The following is an 18,884-nucleotide window of genomic DNA, read 5'->3' on the forward strand; positions in this document are numbered from 1 at the left end:
TCAATCCCACTGATTCAAGAAAGACAAGACCATATTATCCCTACAACTACAGATAGGCTTTCTACAAGATGTTATCTCTGCCAGGAAAAAAAATCTTGGTGGGTGCATTTAAGGTTACACAGAGCAGGACACAAATTGACAGCATTTCGGATATGGATTCCCATCACCCCTTTCTTGAGTTAATTCCCTAAAAAAAAAATCAATAGAAACAAACTATTGGATCCAATACTGCAGATACTTCTACCAGTGCCAAAATAAAAATGATTTTATAATTGGTTAAAATTTTATTTGTTTCTTTAACTACTCCAATATATCTTACATCTTATTTTTGGGGGACAAGACCTCTACTACCTTTTTTCTATAAATCAGTACTATCCAGACAATTATAGGGAAACAAGACAGTAATATTAATCATTTGAGAGTAACAGGCAAAAAGAAGTACCAGTGACAGCATAAAGTGCACATAATGCATGGAAGTCAAGAGATCGATCCTGTAAATAGATAAGAAAATGCTTTAGAAATCAACATGATTAGTCAACAAAAACAGTTGTAAAAAAATAATCATGTTAACAACAACAACTATAATAATAATAACAAAAAATCATGAGTTGGAGACTGATTATCTATATGCACAAAAGACAAAATAAAGCACACATTACCATCACCTTGGTGCAGTTTCTATAAGTTTTAGCTTCTAAATTCTTGTACAAAAACCAAAGGTTATCAAGCCATTCATTCTTTCATTTGCTTCCAGAGCTTCTTAGCATACATGTTGGATTTAACTTCACAAAGATAAAAAATCATTAGGGGACCTCAATTATGATTTGAAGGGTTCACTTCTCACAAACTCCAAATGGACTGAAGTGTATATCTTAAACCATCAAAAATACAAATCTTTGAGGTCCACTTTCCAACCACCCATTAAATATATTTTCTATCACAGACATTGGACCCATGAATTAAGGGAATTTTAGAGAAAAAGAAAAGGACAAATGCAGAATGTTTAAGTTGTACTCTAATAACTCATGTTTCATCAAGAATAGCAATTCAACTCCATTATCATTGAGTAATTGAATTGGTAGAAATTCAAGTTGTTAAGCTAAAGACCAACCAAATGATGTATTGGAACGGTAGTGAGAGTTCCAAATCGCCCATTGATACGACCAACAATTTCATGAACCTGGCTTGTGAGCTTTTGGTCTGCCAAAGCAAAGAAAAAATTAAATCAATGGAGTCTACAAAATGATAATCTATATATATATATTGATAACCAAGGAACCTTCCATGATCGAGACCTTTAGACTCTCCATTGGGACCTAAACCTTGGGGTGCTGATTGCAGCTGCCACAACCAGCACCAAACAATATTTTTAGAAATAAATAAATGAATCTTAACATCCTGGTCAATAGAGCAAGGACTTCTTAAATAATAGTTTGCTTTCAAAGCAAAGAACTTTGTAATCACCATCATATGAACTAACTTATGTTATGGATTTGCAACATATTTCATAACATAAGGAAAGAAAAGAAAAAATTAGATAAATTCATATGCAAATAGAATTCCATCAGATATATTCATATGACTCCAATTTATAGTTGGAAAGATCTGCCTTTGAGCAACTCGTCCATCAAGTCAAGAAGTTTTGACTTTTGCTAAGTTATAAGGGTTAGCACTTCGATATAGTTGGCAAGTTATAAGGGTAAGTAGATAGCAGCACTTTGATATGGTTGGCAGAAGGTAACAAGTTCACTGTGTAGACAGTTAGCTAAGTATTCAAAGCAAAAAATTTATTATGGTGTGTTAGACACCTATGTTACATGGGTTCAAGTAGGGTGTGAGGTGTGGATACATGTCTAGGTGTCAGATCCTTTGCATCCCAAAATCTTAGAATACCAGGATTCAACTGAAAAGGATCTCAACTATAGGTGTGGGTACTTGGTTACGACATTTATGAAAAACAAACTAATACAAAACATAAACTCAATAAGATAAGTATATATTATCTATGATACTACATGGTTAATTATAGTTAGAAAAATATCTCTTATATCTTTTCTATTTTAATAAGATGCTAATTATTATTTTACTATGATGCTACTACTAATCTTATATATGAAAAACTTATTTATTATAGGTCTTTTATCTTATAGGATGTTGAGAAAAAATTTTAAGAGAATATTATACCACATTATTAGTAAACTTTGACTAGTTTAAGATTTTAAAAATTTATATTGATTTTACAATAAAAATCTTCTAATAAGCTATATGTTGACAAAATGCAATTCATATTTAATTGTGAAAATTTTACTTTTTTGTGTTAATTATTATAATTTACCTCTAGATTTTTTATGCTATTAATTATTATATTTATCTTCAAATTTTATATGATATTATTTATTATATTTATCTTTAAATTTTATCCATTATAATTTTTAAAGATTAAGAAAGAGATAAACACTTCTTCAAGTGTAAATGTTAGAAATTAATTCAAAATTCTTTATTTTTTATCACAATTTATTTTACATTATTATCTGTTACAATTTTAAAAAAATTAAGAAAAAGATGAATAATGAAAACGGTATCTAATATAATATATGCATAATTAACAAACAATCAAAGAAAGGAATAAAGCAATCATGAGCTAGCCATATCCAATGCAAGGTAAACATATCCGACATGGATCTCACCCATGCACCTATGTCATATTGTGTCGACACATGTGTTTTGATTGAATTGAAGTGTCCATGTATCACAAGCTAGACACATCTTAGACCAATATGATGCATTCTAGGTTGTAATCTTAACATCTTAGACCTTAAAAATGGATGTTATGCATCTAAATCTTAAATATTACCATGCCTAGAAAAATAAATTGCAATAGCAAGCATGTCCAATGTGCCACTCAATAGTGGAACTGGAAAGGGCGACTTAATTGCTATTCTTTAAGACAAGGTTGTTCCTCTGAATTCACAGAAACAGCCTCCACTTCCTTTTCATAAGTTTATGATTAACAAAAATGGAAAATATCAAGCCATGAACCATAGGAACTGCACATCTAATTCTAGTTGCTGGTCATTTCGATACTCAAGATCACTATAATAACCAATAATGCTGCATATAAAGAAAGAAATGTATTTACTGGGAAACATACACTCAGGAACATCTGTCCTTGTTGGTACAGCAATTTGTAGCAGAACTACTTTGTCCCGCCAATTGGGATTTTCTTCAAGAAACTTTTCAAATGCCAATATCTTTTGGGGAATCCCCTTAATCATATCAAGACGATCAACACCTAACATTACCTGCAGATAACCAAACATTTAGGCCAAGTATTTAAAGTTAAACAAAATTATAGCAGTATACATATCAAGTTTGACTATAGACTTAACATGGGGGAGATTAGCTTAAATTTAAGAGAAAACAAAATCATTTTTCATGCATGGAATGACCAACATCTAAAATCCCTGACACAAGTTCTGCTTGTGTGAGTGTGTCCAAATTTTAGTGTTGAATCTCAGAATTTAATACAAAATTTATAGCAGTCACAAACAATCATCACTATTCAAGGCACCGTGTGCGAGAATGCGGGCTTGCAAATTTTTGTTGAATCTTAGAATTCAATACCAAATTTATAATAATAACAAACATGTGTCATTCTTCAAGGCTCAATCCTTCTGGAAATAGTTGGAAGATGATGTTATTGACTGAGCATGTCCTCTAAGCCCCCCTTCCTCACCACTTTCAAGATAACAAAAGATGACAAGAAATAATCAATTTAAAAAACAGCTATCAATTTGAATTTCATTTATGATTCTAGTTGGGAATTCATTGAAATGACACCTAGATGATAGAGTCAAATTTTTTTATTTTAATGCTCCTAAGAAAATTTGTGCTCCAATTATTGGATTAGCCAAAAAATAAGCATTCTTTAAGTAGTTAATGAGCACTATATATATATAAGAAGCACATAACAGAATCATTCAATACCACCTCCCCCCAATTATTTCTGTCCTACAACACTACTTAAGCCAGTCAAAATGCATCTTCAATAAAAGCTTAAGATAATAAATTTTATTTAATTAATTCCATTTGTACCTTTTTTTTTAACATCTTCTCCTCTATGAAATCCAAATCTTCTTAATACTAAAGCCATTGGTTTTCTAATAGAAATGACCAAAATCCATACCAAAAGTGCACCCTGATTATACCACCAGTTGAGGCTACATTTTCCCCAACTTAAATCATTTTCATCATGTCTTTCCTGCAATTTCCAACCATTCATCTTAACATCCTTAGTTACCAACATATTGAACATTTCACACCTTGAGCATAAAGCACAGTTGATTTCATAGTTGTCTTATAGATAGTTACTTTAATTTGTTTATATTAGATTAGTTGCTGATTAGTTTTATGTTTTATTTTTTTTCTCCTTTTGTCGCTTTCTTCTCTTCTTTTTTTTGTTGAGCCGGAAGTTTGTTGCAAATTTGATACAATAATTCTTTGTCTCCAGCCCCTTTTATATACTCTCTTGGACATTTTGACGTTTTGAATGAGCATTTCTTTACCCAATAAACCTTTTCACTGAATTGGTATCAAAGCAAGCTTTATTGCCCTCTATTCCTCTTCTTTTTGTTCTTTATTGCCCTCTCTTCCTCTTCTTTTTCTCTGATGGAATTGCACGAGGTTCTACCAACAATCATCAAATTGTTGGTGCTTTCAGAACATCACCAACCAACCAACGATCTCCTTTCAGCTATTTGGGCTCGCTGCAACAGTACAGTTACTTCGTGGATTCTTAACTCAGTAAGTTGAGACATCGCCAACAGCTTGCTCTACATTGACAATGCAATGGAGATTTGGGGAGATCTTAGTGACCGATTTCACCAAAACAATGGGCCATGAGTTTTTCAAATCAAGAAGCACCTGATTGCTTTGAATCAAGGTTCTCTCGATGTCAACTCTTATTACACAAGGATTTTCAACCCTTTCCAATCTGTTGGTGTGGAGCTATGAAGACCTGGATGGATTCTCGACAGCAATATGTTATGCTTCCACATTACTCTCTCGTCGCACAAAATTTTCACCACGTGCTACACAAGCTGTTTTTCTTGGCTGTCCAGCAGGTTATAAAGCATGTAAAGTTCTTGATTTGTCCACCAATACAGTTTTTATTTCTCAGGATGTTGTCTTCCATGAAACGATATTTCCTTTTAAATCTGGCTCATAACCAACACAATCTTCATCAGATTTTTTTTTTTTTTTTATAAAGTTCTCCCTTTTCCCATATCCAATAAAGCTTTACTACTTGATTCCACTCCTTCATTTACACCTAACATAGCCCCTTCTCTTCCCATTGCTACTTGTTCTTCCCATATATCAAGGCCACCATCTTACCTCCATGACTACCATTGTTCCTTAATTTCTAGTATATGTCCTTCCACTTCTCACCCTTTGTCTCAAGTTCTTGGTTATGAAAAACTCTCTTCCAATCACAAAGGTTTTGATCATGCCTTGTCCTCCAACTTTGAACTCGGTTCCTACTCAGAGGCTGTTGTTATTCAGAAGTGGAAAGAAGCCATGGATGCGGAGTTAAGAGCTCTTAAAAGCAATGGAACCTGGTCTTTGACCACTTTACCACTGGGCAAGCATACTATGGGTTGTAAATGGATCTATAAGATCAAATATCAAGCTGATGGCACATTAGAGCAATATAAAGCTTGGTTAGTGACTAAGGGATACACTCAACAAGAAGGGATTGACAATCTCAACACTTTTTCCCCTAGTCCTAAACCCATTAAAATTGAAGTCTTGCTTGCTCTTGTAGCCATTTATGGGTGGAGCCTTACTCAATTGGATGTCAACAACACTTTTTTGCATGATAATCTTGTTGAAGAAGTCTACATGACCTTGCCTCCTGGTTTGCATCATGAGGGGGAGTCCTTTTCCCCTAATACTGTTTGCAAATTGCATAAGTCCCTATATGGGCTTAAACAAGCTTCTCAGTAATGTTCTCTAAATTTTCCAGCATTCTTGTTAACAGAGGCTTTACTCCCTCAAATGCAGACAATTCCTTATTTGTCAAATCTTCTGGTAACTCCTTTATTGCCCTCTTGGTCTGTGTTGATGACATTGTTAGAGCTAGTAATGATCAAAGGCTTGTGGATGATTTAAAAGGGTTCCTTGATAGTTGTTTCAAACTTAAGGACTTGGAGAGATTGAAATACTTTTTGGGACTTGAGGTTGCTAGATCTTCTAGAATTTATCTTAGATACAGGTTATCTTGTCCACAAAACCAAGAAAACTCCCATGGATCCCAACCTTAAACTCTCACAGGAGGAAGGTGATTTGCTTGAGGACCATTTCATGTACAGATGGCTCATTGGAAAACCGCTATACCTTACTATAACTAGGCCGGACTTGTCATTCTCAATGAACCGACTAAGTCAGTTTCCTGCTAAACCAAGAGTTCCCCAACTTCAAGCTGCCCATCATATTCTTCAATACATTAAATCCATAGTTGGTCAAGGGATTTATTTCTCCTCTTCATCTTCCGTTGAGCTAAAGGGTTTTGCTAATTCGAATTGGGCTACTTGCCCGGACACAAGAAAATCCATCAAGGCTTTTGTATCTCCATTGGAGATTTCCTTGTTTCATGGAAATCAAAGAAGCAACATACTGTTTCTAGATCTTCTACTAAAGCTAAATATTGATCCATGGCTAATGCTACTTGTGAAATGATGTGGCTTCTTTCTCTTTCCAAAGACTTGCACATTGAGCATCCACAACCTGCTCTATTATTCTATGACTGTGATGTCCCACATCGGATAGGGGAGAATATTCCTAGCGCTATATATGTAGAGGCTCCTCTTAATCAAGTAGACGCGTTTTAAAGCCATGAGGGCCCCCTTAGGCTCAAAGCGGACAATATCTACATGATTGGGTGCGGGTCGTAACAATGACAATCAAGTCGCATTCCACATTGCAGTCAATCCTATCTTCCATAAACAAACTAAGCACATAGAGATCAACTGCCATTTGGTTAGAGAGAAAATCCAAATGGGCACTTGAAGACTCTTCATGTACAATCTCAACATCAACTGGCAGATCTAATGTCCAAACCTCTGTTTCCAACTCGGTTTAATTACTTACTCAGCAAGATGGGAGTTCACAATATTCACTCTCCATCTTGAGGGGGAGTATTAGATTAGTTGTTGATTAGTTTTATGTTTATTTTTTTCTCCTTTTGTCGTTTTCTTCTTTTTGTTGGTGAGCTGGAAGTTTGCTGCAAATTTGTTACACAATCCTTTGTCTTCAGCCCCTTCTTTTATATACTACCTCTTGCACATTTCAAGCTTTTGAATGAAAGCATTTCTTTACCTTGTAAACCTTTTCTCTGAAAGTTTATAATGCAAAGCCAAAATAAAACCCCCAGAAACATCTCTATACTTAAACCAGCCAACCACTATTTTATTTATAAAACATAGAAACAAAATTCTCAATATAACTTTATCTTCATGGGTTTTCAATGCTTCAAGTTGTGCTAATTTTCTGGTTTCTGGCAATTTGCAAGGTCTTGCACAGTTGCATTTGCAGAGCCTAGAAAATTGTTTGTCTACCAATAGATAACTTGCTAGCACTAAAAGGCATATCCAAAATGGTTCAATACAACATTTTAAAAAAGGAAAAGAGCATGAATGAGCATAAAATTACTACATAGGAACATGAATTTACCTTATGCATATATTAGTAAGGCTATGTTTGGTTCCTGGAAAGTATGAGAGAAAGAAAATAGAGAGGAAAAGTATAAGGAAAGAAAAAGGTAAGGAAAATTTATTAAAATTTTCACTTGTTTGGTTGTCCTTGAAATATTTGAGGGAAAGAAAATTAAATTGTTGAAGAATGCACTTTCCTAAAACACTCCTCACGTTTATATAAAGAAAATGGGGAGGAAAAATCTTTTAGCATTTTCCCTGCTCTTTTCCTTAGTATTTTGTTCCTTGCCCATTGTTTTTTTGATAAGTAAGCACAGAATTCAATAAAAAGAGGCAAAATAGCCACAAAGTATATAGGGGGTATACAAGGCTACTAAGGCCTCACAAGTAAAAAACCAAAAAAAACCCACCACCCCTTATCTGGAAGCTAACCACTCCAGAAAGCCTATGAAGGAAGGCGTCTCCTCTCCAATATACAATTTAGCCCAACCACATATATTACAAACAAAAGAATATTTAAGTTTCTGAATTGCTAACCCCCCCCCCCCCCCCCCCCCCCTCCCCCTTAAGAGCTAGTCTATTCTTTTCCTTCCAAACCGTCCAAAAAATAAACAACGGAATGGAATTCCAAAGTTTTTCCCTTTTTTCCCTACAAAGGATCCCCTCCAACTAAATAAAACCTCCTTTACAGTTTCTGGAAACACCCACTAAACCCCAAACAATCCCAAAATTAAATCCCACAGCACTCTGGCCACTGTACAATGTAGAATATGATTTACATTTTCCTCTTCACAATCACACAAAAAACAACGATTGGGAAGCTATCACCCTCTCTTCTGGAGTCTATCAAGAGTCATAATCTTTCCCCAAGCGGCTTCCCACGCGAAGAACACAATTTTAGTTGGAACTCTCTCCACCCATATGTTATTTTTTGGAAAAAACGGCCGTCAAGGGGCTTTCCAACAGGTTGTATGCTTTCTTTACTCTAAATTGCCCGTTTCTTCCTTCCTTCCAAAAAACCGAATCTTCCTCCAAAGTTATCCTGTGACCCCTCAAAACATGAAGCAAGTTGTTTACCATATCCAATTCCCAATCATTAAAATCCCTAATAAACCTCAAATTTCATCCTCCTTCGCCAAAATTCTGGTCCCACATTTCTTCTATTGTCGCATTCCTATGAGCAGCCAAAGTGAAGAGATGCAGGAATCTTTGGGACAGCACTGTACCCCCACACCAAAGATCAGTCAAGAACTTGATTTTAATGCCTTTTCCCACTTTAAAAGCCAATTTTTCCCAACACCATCCGGTTTCCTTCAAAATCTCCTTCCAAATCCCCACTCCAAACGCACCAAAAGCCTTTTTTGTCCTCCAACCGAAATCCTCTTGCCCATACTTTGCCATGAGCACTTGTTTCCAAAGATCCTCCTTAGCACAAGCAAATCTCCAAATCCATTTGCCAAGCAAGGCTTTGTTCAAGAGGGTTAGCTTCCTTATGCCAAGCCCCCCTTTCTCCTTATCCACACAAACCGTCTCCCAATTGACAAGGTGAGCTTTCCTTTCCAGATTTCCCCCTCTCCACAAAAAATCTCTTTGCAGTTTTTCTAACCTCCTTGCAGATTTTCCCCCTTCCTCGCCCATTTTTTTATGACATCTAAATGTAAGAAGATCATTTTCCTTAGCATTATTTTTTCCTTTTCTCGGTACTTTCCAAGAACCAAATATAGCCTCTAAGGGAGTCACAAAATATAGGAGGCCTATCTAATATCAAAATATGACTTTCCCAAGCAAAACAACAAAAGATAACATTTGAATTTTTAAGAGAAGATGAACAGGAACAAGCTGCAACAGAGTTTCTAATCATGTGTAACCATCAGGGTATTAAGAAGCATGCACAAGAAGAAGAGAATATGGCCTAAAAAATTTAACTGTTATTAAGGTACAGAAACACTAAGGTTTTTCCTTTCTTCTAAAAGAAACTTAACAAAAAAATAATCTATACCTTCACAGTTTTGGAAGCAATTTAGTCAAGATAATGGGATTTACTAAATAAAGTGCTTTCATACAAAGCATCTACCTTTCTGCCAGCAAATCTCTCTTTCAACTCTTTTATGTGATTCTGGACTTGAGGAAGTTCAAGAGCTCGAATGAACCGATCAGAATCTATCCCAATAGGAAACTGTAGTTTGAAGCCCACAAAGTAAAATTTCACATCATGCATGAGAATTCATAGGGTCCATATTGAAAAATACTTAATTATGGAGAACCCATGCAAGAGAAAAAAAAATGGAATGCTGATTTTTCAAGTGTGTGGACAGCAAAGAAAGAATGACAAAATGATCTGCGAATATATACCGCAGCCACACGAGTCAGCTTTCCTTGATCCTCTACTCCTTCAGGTGTACCCTCAAGCCCAAGAATACGAGTGCAAGCACTAACAAAATGCCTTGCATAATCATATGTGTGAAAACTGGAAGGTAAAGAAACCAACAATTAAAACCCTAGTGGCCTTGGGTACTTAATATGAAATGATTCTGGTAGGAAAAAAAAAATGATGGGATAACTCAATCCACTAAAACTGGCTAAATCATATTACTATAGCACATAAGGAGTCATAATCATCCATCTTGCTCACTGTTCACAATTAAGGGCTAATATTTATTTATGGACCCAAGCAGGAGGAAACAAGATGGTAGAAAATAATTAATTATTTCAAACAGAGATCAAATCAAAATATGCTGCAAAGTCCTCCATATGAATTTTCAGGCTTTAAGAGCACATGGATTATGCTCATATGCATGTATATGTATACACAAACCATAAGCCTCATTTCCCATGCATCTGAATGATGACATAACTAATTGGCTGCCAAATGTTAACATATATACCCAGGTCTAAGGTCTGATTATTTCAAATCTAAAGGTTACAGTAAGGAAGGCTAAGACAAAATGTATGGAATGCAGGTAAAGGTATGAGAGAACATGGGGCCACTGACAACCAAGAGATATCTAAAGTAATGATTCCTGATATCTTAAATGGAGCATCCATAAGGACAGACTAAGGAGGATGGCATGGAGACTACAGAACTGTGGCAGGACGGATGAACTGCGGAGGTGTCTTATGAATGTTTGTGCAATTAAAGAACACCTATTAAGGAGAAGGAAATTTTTTATAAGTGGTGAACCTGACTATTTTTTTGTGGTACATAATGTTGGGCAGTTCCAAAAATTATGTCCAGAAAATGGTTATCTTAGAATAGGCCCACTTATTTTGGCACCTTTAGTGGATTGCTTTTGCTTACAAAAAAAGGGAAAAAAAAAAAAAAAAAGATATAGTCAGATGAAGATACTAAGATGGACAAGTGGCAATATATGAAAAAGTAAAGAAAGTAACTTGATTGGAGATGAAGACAATAGAAGGACAACATGTTCTTGTCATTTCTCAAAGAAACATGGTTCTTCTAGATGCCCTAGCAAGCATGTTTTTGTCTCAATATCGTTTTGTCTATTTTCTAAAACAAAAAACAATTTTTAGTTCTGTTCCCAAACAGGATACGTAAATTTCAAAATTTTCTTTAACCGACAAATTAATTATTTCCTATTCCATCTAGGACCACTTCTCTACCACAGGTGACTCTTTAAAGGCAGAACAGTTCTCAAAAGGAATCCAGTTTGGATGGTTCAACCATCTACTTTGGAAGACTCCCATCAAGTAGACCAGTTTTTATCTGAAATTGTTAGGATTTGCAAGGAAGGGGTCAGGATAATGACCTGAAGCCATCTGGTTCTGTCCAAGTTCAAAATGCTATTTTCAAGATCAAGCTGATAAAGAACAATCTCCAAATTCATGGACAAAGAGAAGATGGATAACACATGAAAACATCTTTGCATATTTTCTTTACGCTCTTCCTAAAAGGAGCAAATAGGGTATGGCAGGAGCCTGTACACATCAGCTATAATCCATGTCCTGGACAACAAAATCCAAAAAATAGCAATATTATTTTTGGATGATATTATTTTTTTTTTAATGTAAATTAAATAAGTGAATGTGAATGCATGTCAGATTTATTCTTCAGCAACTTAAATGAAAGTGTTAAGGTTGCCAAAATCACTCAAAATATGAACTACATAATACCAATATATTTGTAATTTTTTATATTAAACTAGGGATTTTCATTTTACCCAGTGTCTGATTATACTTGCAGAATCACTAAGAATTTTCATTAGTCGGTATCATCCAACACATCTTGGCATCAAGTAAATGTATTGGTACCATGAACTGAAAATGCTAGATCCATTACCAAGACCTCAACCTTGTTGTGCAGCACACGAGTTGTGCCTGTCTAATGTCCACCATTCCCCTAGCACAGCTAAACCTAATAAAATTCCTAGGCATGCAAACTACAAGGTTCATGCAATAAAGGCGGTGGCATGGAATTTGAAATGCAACAGTCGGAAATTAGTGACTCACCCAACCAAATCTGCAGCAAGAACAGATCTCAACAGCTCTGATCGAGATGGCAGGGTCCTATGTATTTCTGATGAAGGGAAAGGTGTGTGAAGAAACCAACCAACTTTCATTTCAATGTTATATTCTTTCAAACATTTGGGAAGAAACATCAGGTGGTAATCATGGCACCAAACGACATCACCATTTTGATAATGCTCATTCACAACATCAGCAAACATTTGGTTTGCTTTCTTGTATGCATCAAATTGAGACTGAAAACTGCGGGTAGTCGCAAGGCGGTCCTCTTGTGGAAGCCCAAGATAATGGAAAAGAGGCCACAGCATGTTGTTACAGTACCCATTATAGTATTGATGAACTATTTCTTCATCAAGAAAAACGGGGATGCACCTCTGCAGTCAAAGAAGAGAACTTAGTGATAGAGAAAATTATGACCACTTACAAATTGCTGTAATGTGAGAGCTCAGCTGCAATACTATAACCAGAGATTACAGGTGACATGTTTCTTATGTTCAAGAGCAACAAGAACTACAGGAGGGAACAAAGATTTTCAAACCTTTTCTGCTAGAGCTTTAGCCAGTGATTTCTGTCCGATTTCATCAGGTACGTTTACCCCTGCCCAACCAATCCATCTGGCCTCAAATTCTTTCACGCCTTCAAGAAAATGGCCCATAATCAATTAACCCTCCCTTTCAGACACAAATAATGATATATTGTATGGAACCAACCCATACTAAAAGAGTAATAAACAAAGTTATCATGATTGCAACCTCAATGACATAGATAAACAAGCAACAAAGACATGAAAAATAACAACACACAGTACATAAAAAGGCAATGCCTTAATTCAACAGGAATTCAAGCAATCATATGAAAGAAGGTTTAATTAGAGCTTACCCAACAATGCACTGACAAGGCCCCCTACACTAATCTCTAGTTGCCATGAATCCTCACCCTTCCTAACTGCAGACACCGGCAGTCTGTTGGCCACTACCAACAAACGTTGTTTTGAAGGCCGTGCATCCTGCCTTTCAAATGCATCACCAACTGTTCTTCCTGCCGTAAACCCTTCTAGGAACTCTTCCTCATTGGGAACCCCTCCATTGTCACCTTCATTTGCTGAGTCATTCCCAAAAGGGTCACCTTCCCTGTTCCCATCTTTGACCTCGTTGGTAAGATTGAAAGATTGATTGAATTTTCTAAGCTCTCTTTCCCTCAAAAGTCTTTCCAATCTTGTTCTTGGGGTGGAAGAATTAAAACTGTATCTGTTCCCAGGCATATATTTTGTCTGCAACTGAGCCTGCATTTCAGTAAAAGATATGGATTATAACAATTCAGTACAGTAACTTATTCAAAAGTAAATTGTGCATTTGATACCACAAGATCCTTCAAACAAATCATTTATCAAATTTAGATAAACAACACATCCACTGCTCATAAATTTATTATATTGTGGTAAAAAATCAGTGTAAATTTATCGCTACCCATTATATCCATCCTGTATACCATGGCGTATAGCTTCTTTATTGATAAATATAAAATTGGTGTAAATTAAGATTGAATAAGTGAAACAAAGAGAAAGATAACAGCAAGGAAATACATGCTTTCATACCACAACTTACTGTTTTTAAAAAAATTAACTAATAAGTAATTATCATTTAAATGAGAAATCAAAAGAGCTTATAAGAAATTTACAATATAGTGAAGCATTAGCATTCTTAGAAAATTCTGCTCATTTGGCTGCAGATAAAGTTGAGGAAAATAAAAATAACCAAGATTCGAATTTTATGTTGGGTGTTGTGATGTTACAATCAATTGAAAAACTCGTCTCCATCAAGAAAAAATATTTTTATTAAGTAAAAACAGATGGACTGAACAGGGTTTTTTTGTTTCTCAGGTCCCAAATAATGAAAATCCAATACTCAAATTTTGAGTTTCTTCTATTCTCACACCTTTTTCTTCCCAATCAAATGGACCATTTCTGAACACAGGTACAATGGGAAGCAAATCTTTAGAAAAACATAGAATATAGACCAGAATCCAAAAAAACGGTTCAGGAAGGGGAATTCCGTCCCAAGGATGAGTTTTTTGTCTGCATAAAACATCGATCAGAGGAAGAACAAAATACAATAAAAGAACACTATATAAACAAAAACCCATCCATCTATCAAATATTTCAGGAAAAAAAATCAGCATTTGCTATCATCTCTAAAAACCTAAACCAACAACAGAAGGAAGGAAGAAAAAGGGAAAAAAACGAAAAGAAAAGGAAAAAAAAAAATCAAAAAACAAGCAGAGCATCAAAACCCATTTAGCCACAAAGCAGAAAATGAGTTTGCCAATTAAAAGACGACAAAAAATGGCTGAAATGGGGTCTGACCAGGTGGTTTTGAGAAATGCAGATCTCTTCAGATGATTTCAGCTTCATCAACAATTCTGACACAAAATCCTGCTTGGATGTAAGCCTTTAGAAACAAAAAATAGTGTCTATATATGAAGAAGAGATGAAGAAAAAGAGAGAGCAAGTTGGCATAACGATATTTTGGGGGCCTGTGGTCAGGGATGGGTAGAGAAAAATCTGAACACCCATGTTAAGATTATCCTTATATAGCCCTCAGAGAGAGATAGACAAGAGGTTTGCGAGAAGCTTCAGTCTATAAAGGACACAGCCCTTTCCATGCAAGTGTTGGGTGACACCAAAGATGCCTTCAAAATATAACATTATTCAAACCATTGAGCCTTCCTACAACTATAAGCATTAGCAAGACTCCATAAATATATTCTTCGATCAATTAATGTGGTCTTAACTTTTTAAGCTTGAGTCCGCTATGATACGGAATTGATACCTTTTGAATGGCAAGACGAATCAAAATATATCTCGTATATTTTATATCTAATTTATATTTTATTATTTTGTATCTTAATCTTATTTATTTGTATATAATTCCATCTTCTTGTACTTCAATAATTCCATGTTAAGATAATCCTTATCTATCATGTTATAAGAGAAGGATTTTGAGAGAAAGCGAAAGTTTAGCAACGACAAAATGTACTTCCTTGGGGCATTTGTCTCCCTATTATATAATATGAGAAACAATTTATTTTAAATATATTCTTTATCATCTTATTTCTTTGCACTCTATTTAGCTCTCTTTCATAAATGCTTTATAGTTTTTGAGTAATACTTCTCTCTTTCTTATCTTTCCATAGGTTTGAATAGTACTTCGTTATTCCTTATCTTTCTTGATTTGTAAGGCTAGTATGATTCCACTTTTGTGAAGCTATTGTATGATTATAAATAATAGATTTTGTATAGAATATACTTTCAAGCATATTCATATTCCGATACATGCTATTGAAGACATTCATATTCTGATTTGTACTATTGATAGCATTTATATTTTGATGTTGTGAGATATTTCAGATATTCATATCCATCGATTCTTTCAAATAATGCATATATTTTTCATTTATTTATTTATTTATTTTTATTAATTTATATAGATACATTTCTTGTTTCCTACTTTTGTTGGATATGATTATAAATCTAATGCATTCTTTTTTTGTCTTAAAGCATGATGTTAATTGAATTTCCCAAACAATTAAGCTTTGGAAAGAGTACAAGTTTCATAGTAGGAATTTTTGGCCTTACTTTAAATATCTCATTTCAATGTTCACACTCGATTGGATTGTGACATGTTATAATCAAGAGTATACGTTCGAGGAGTGCAATAAATGTGAATTCATGAAATAAACTATTTTTGTTGTAAAATGTTTAGTTCAATTTCACATTTAAATTTTAAGTCACATCAATCCGCTTTTTACTTATGCAAAAATCAATAGGCAAGGTTTGTTTGTTTTTAAAAATTACTTTTAGAAAACAGATTTGAGAACAATTTTTAAAAATAGTTTTAAGAAACAAAATAGTTTAAGAATTTAATTAGGATTATAGTTTTCTCAAATTATTCTTCATATTTTTTATTGTTTCAAAATATTCTTCATATTTTAATTGTTTTAAAATATTCTTTACATTTTTAGTTATATGGCATAATATTATAGTATTATTTTTGGAAACATTATATGAAAAATACCTGAAAATGTTTTTTTTTTTTAACAAATTATTTAAAAATTGTTTTAAGAATAATTTTCAAATATATCTTAATGATACAAGACTATTATAGGTTTTATCTTTAACTAATTAGTGTATAAAATTTAAATTATTTTTTAAAAGTTTTTATTTTATAATTATTTTTATATGAGAGTGTGAAAATACACATTTTTTTTTTATAAAAAAAGGAATAAAAAATAGAAATAAACATACTTCAATTAGTTACATAACTAATGTTAAACTAAAATCAATTAAAATTAAGTCAGCAATAAGAATGTTGATATGATTATATTAAAAAAAAGTTGAAGAATTTTATTTGAAAATATAAGTTTGATTTTATTATAATTAAGATGACATAATATTCATTTAGATTCCATAAGCACATGCAATGCACATGATTTTTTATTTTTTATTTTTTTTATCTAATTTAAACTTTCCTTTTTCATTTTCTTGCACAACACTCTAACTTACAATGTTGTTTTTTTTGGCACTTTGTTTTAAAGGTAAATAAATAAAAAAATTATCAACCACTACAAAAAGTATTGTAGATAACAATGATCCATGAAATAAACATATTTTTATTATTTTCATAACAATTATTGATAATTTATTAATCTTCATAGAATTGATGAATTTAGCTAAATACTAAAAATGAATTTAAATAACTAACAATTAGAATAATAGAATAATTAAAAATTTTAACTAAAATTTAAGTAATTTTGAGACTTCAACAAAATAAAATACATCAGTGTTTCTCATATGTAAATAAAATAAAATTCCAATACATGTCATTGAGTTTTTTAAGAATCTATTACTAGATAACACTATGTCCACTTTTCACTTTTTATTATCGATATAATAATAAAATATTTATTTAAGTTCACTAAGCACGTGCAACGCACATATGATTTAAATTTATTTCATTTCATTTTTTTTGTAAATCATGGTATAGTTGAAAAGTTGAAATCAAAGTTAACTAATAAAAGATGAGTAATACTGAATAATTTTTTATGATAGACACTCTAACAAAACACAATGTATGAATATCCTTAATTTTATAATAAAAAATAATACCATTGTTTATTGAATATTATTTATTAAAAGTACAATGTTAAAAATAATTTATATATATAGTTTTGTTATGTACTAGAATATAGTTTGAAATATTTAATTAGAAGTTAATTAAAAAAGAATAGCGATAATGACTATTCATAAAAATATTATGATAAAATAATATAAATGATTTTTTTTTTATTTTGTAAAAATCATGACATTTCATTTTATTTGCTAAAAATTTCAAATAAATAATTGTTATTATAAATTTTTTTATGAGAATAATAGTGAAATGATCTTCAGATTTTTAAATCCAAACATTAAACATAATAATTAATATAATAAAAACATAACTAATATTAATAAACGATTTTTTAAATTTATAATACTCTCCACTAAAGTATAAAATATAATATTTATAATAAAAAAATTAAAATAGATTTATAAAAACAATTAGTTAAAATAGCGACATTTTCTTTTCTTTTTTTCATGTGCAAGTGTGAATTGCAGATAATTTTTAAATTTAAATAATTTTCTTTGTAAATACTATGATTAGAAAACTTAAAATAGAAGTTAATTATTAAATTAAAAAACAAGTGAAGCTTAAAATAGAAATTAATTATTATTAAAAAGGAGTGATGTAGAATGATTTGTCATCATATATGTTTTAACAAACCCAATAAATAAATTACCTTAGTTATATAAAAAAAAATCATTTAATGTATCATTTTATCAAATAATACGACATAAAATGAATTAATACCCTAATTTAATTTTTTTTTCTTTAGAATTAATAGATTAAAAGGATGAAATAATTTTCATATTTTTTATAGTTTTTCTTAAAGAGTATTTTATTTTTTATATTATTTTAAGTATTTATATATAGATTTTCATAGGAAAAGAATAAAGAAAATTTCGAAATTGAATTTTCAACGGTCATAATTTGGGTAGGAGGAGAACAGATCCGGTTTGATTGGCCGGCTACCTTCACAGCTAAGAGTCACGAACATCAACCACCCTAGAAGGGAAAAAAAAAAAAAAAAAAAAAAAAAAGAAAAACATTGTAGGTGACCCACATTCACGCGGCTTGAGGCATTATGAGTTGCACGTGGGAAAATGAAAGATACCAATATCCTGCGTCATTGTCACTCACTTTTCCATTTTAGAAACCATCGCAGCCGTACGTGTGTACCCCACTCATAGGGAAAAAAAAAAAAAAAGATCTTCTTTCTTATAAACAAAAAATAATCAAAACTTTTTGGATTTAAGTGGGGGTTGGGAAAATAGAGACCTTAATTCAAGGCACAGCATTTATTGGAAATCTTAACTACCAAATCAATCATTCTCAACCAGATAGGATTATTATAATATACCACATAAATAAATAAATACCACATTTGGCTATTAAATAATGGCCGCAACTTTGGCTTTCAGCAACGTTTGGGAAGACCTCCAACCCCACTGTGGGCCCCTTGGGGCCGTCTGCCCACGAGGCTGATTTTAGCTTCTATGGCTTTTATGACCGATGATTCGATCAAATAAATGTT

General features: G+C 32.8%; 1 protein-coding gene across 2 annotated transcripts in view; it reads right to left on the minus strand.

Moving 5' to 3' along the window:
* LOC117924059 (alpha,alpha-trehalose-phosphate synthase [UDP-forming] 1-like) overlaps positions 1-14,799 on the minus strand; it is a 36,970-nt gene extending 22,171 nt beyond the window's left edge. The window contains exons 1-9 of one of the 2 annotated variants that reach the window (XM_034842610.1): positions 14,557-14,797; positions 13,074-13,476; positions 12,733-12,830; positions 12,180-12,568; positions 10,065-10,179; positions 9,787-9,888; positions 3,152-3,302; positions 1,112-1,200; positions 443-491 (exon numbers count right to left, since the gene is read on the minus strand). In XM_034842610.1, the coding sequence (XP_034698501.1) occupies positions 443-491; positions 1,112-1,200; positions 3,152-3,302; positions 9,787-9,888; positions 10,065-10,179; positions 12,180-12,568; positions 12,733-12,830; positions 13,074-13,476; positions 14,557-14,604 (1,444 nt within the window). In that variant the 5' untranslated portion in view covers positions 14,605-14,797. Of the gene's footprint in view, positions 1-442; positions 492-1,111; positions 1,201-3,151; positions 3,303-9,786; positions 9,889-10,064; positions 10,180-12,179; positions 12,569-12,732; positions 12,831-13,073; positions 13,477-14,556 lie in introns of both variants that reach the window. The other variant, XM_034842611.1, reaches the window with a different exon arrangement.
* Between the last annotated feature and the right edge of the window lie 4,085 nt (positions 14,800-18,884).

The sequence above is a fragment of the Vitis riparia genome, chromosome 10 (genome assembly GCF_004353265.1).
Source record: "Vitis riparia cultivar Riparia Gloire de Montpellier isolate 1030 chromosome 10, EGFV_Vit.rip_1.0, whole genome shotgun sequence".
Lineage (NCBI taxonomy): Eukaryota > Viridiplantae > Streptophyta > Magnoliopsida > Vitales > Vitaceae > Vitis > Vitis riparia.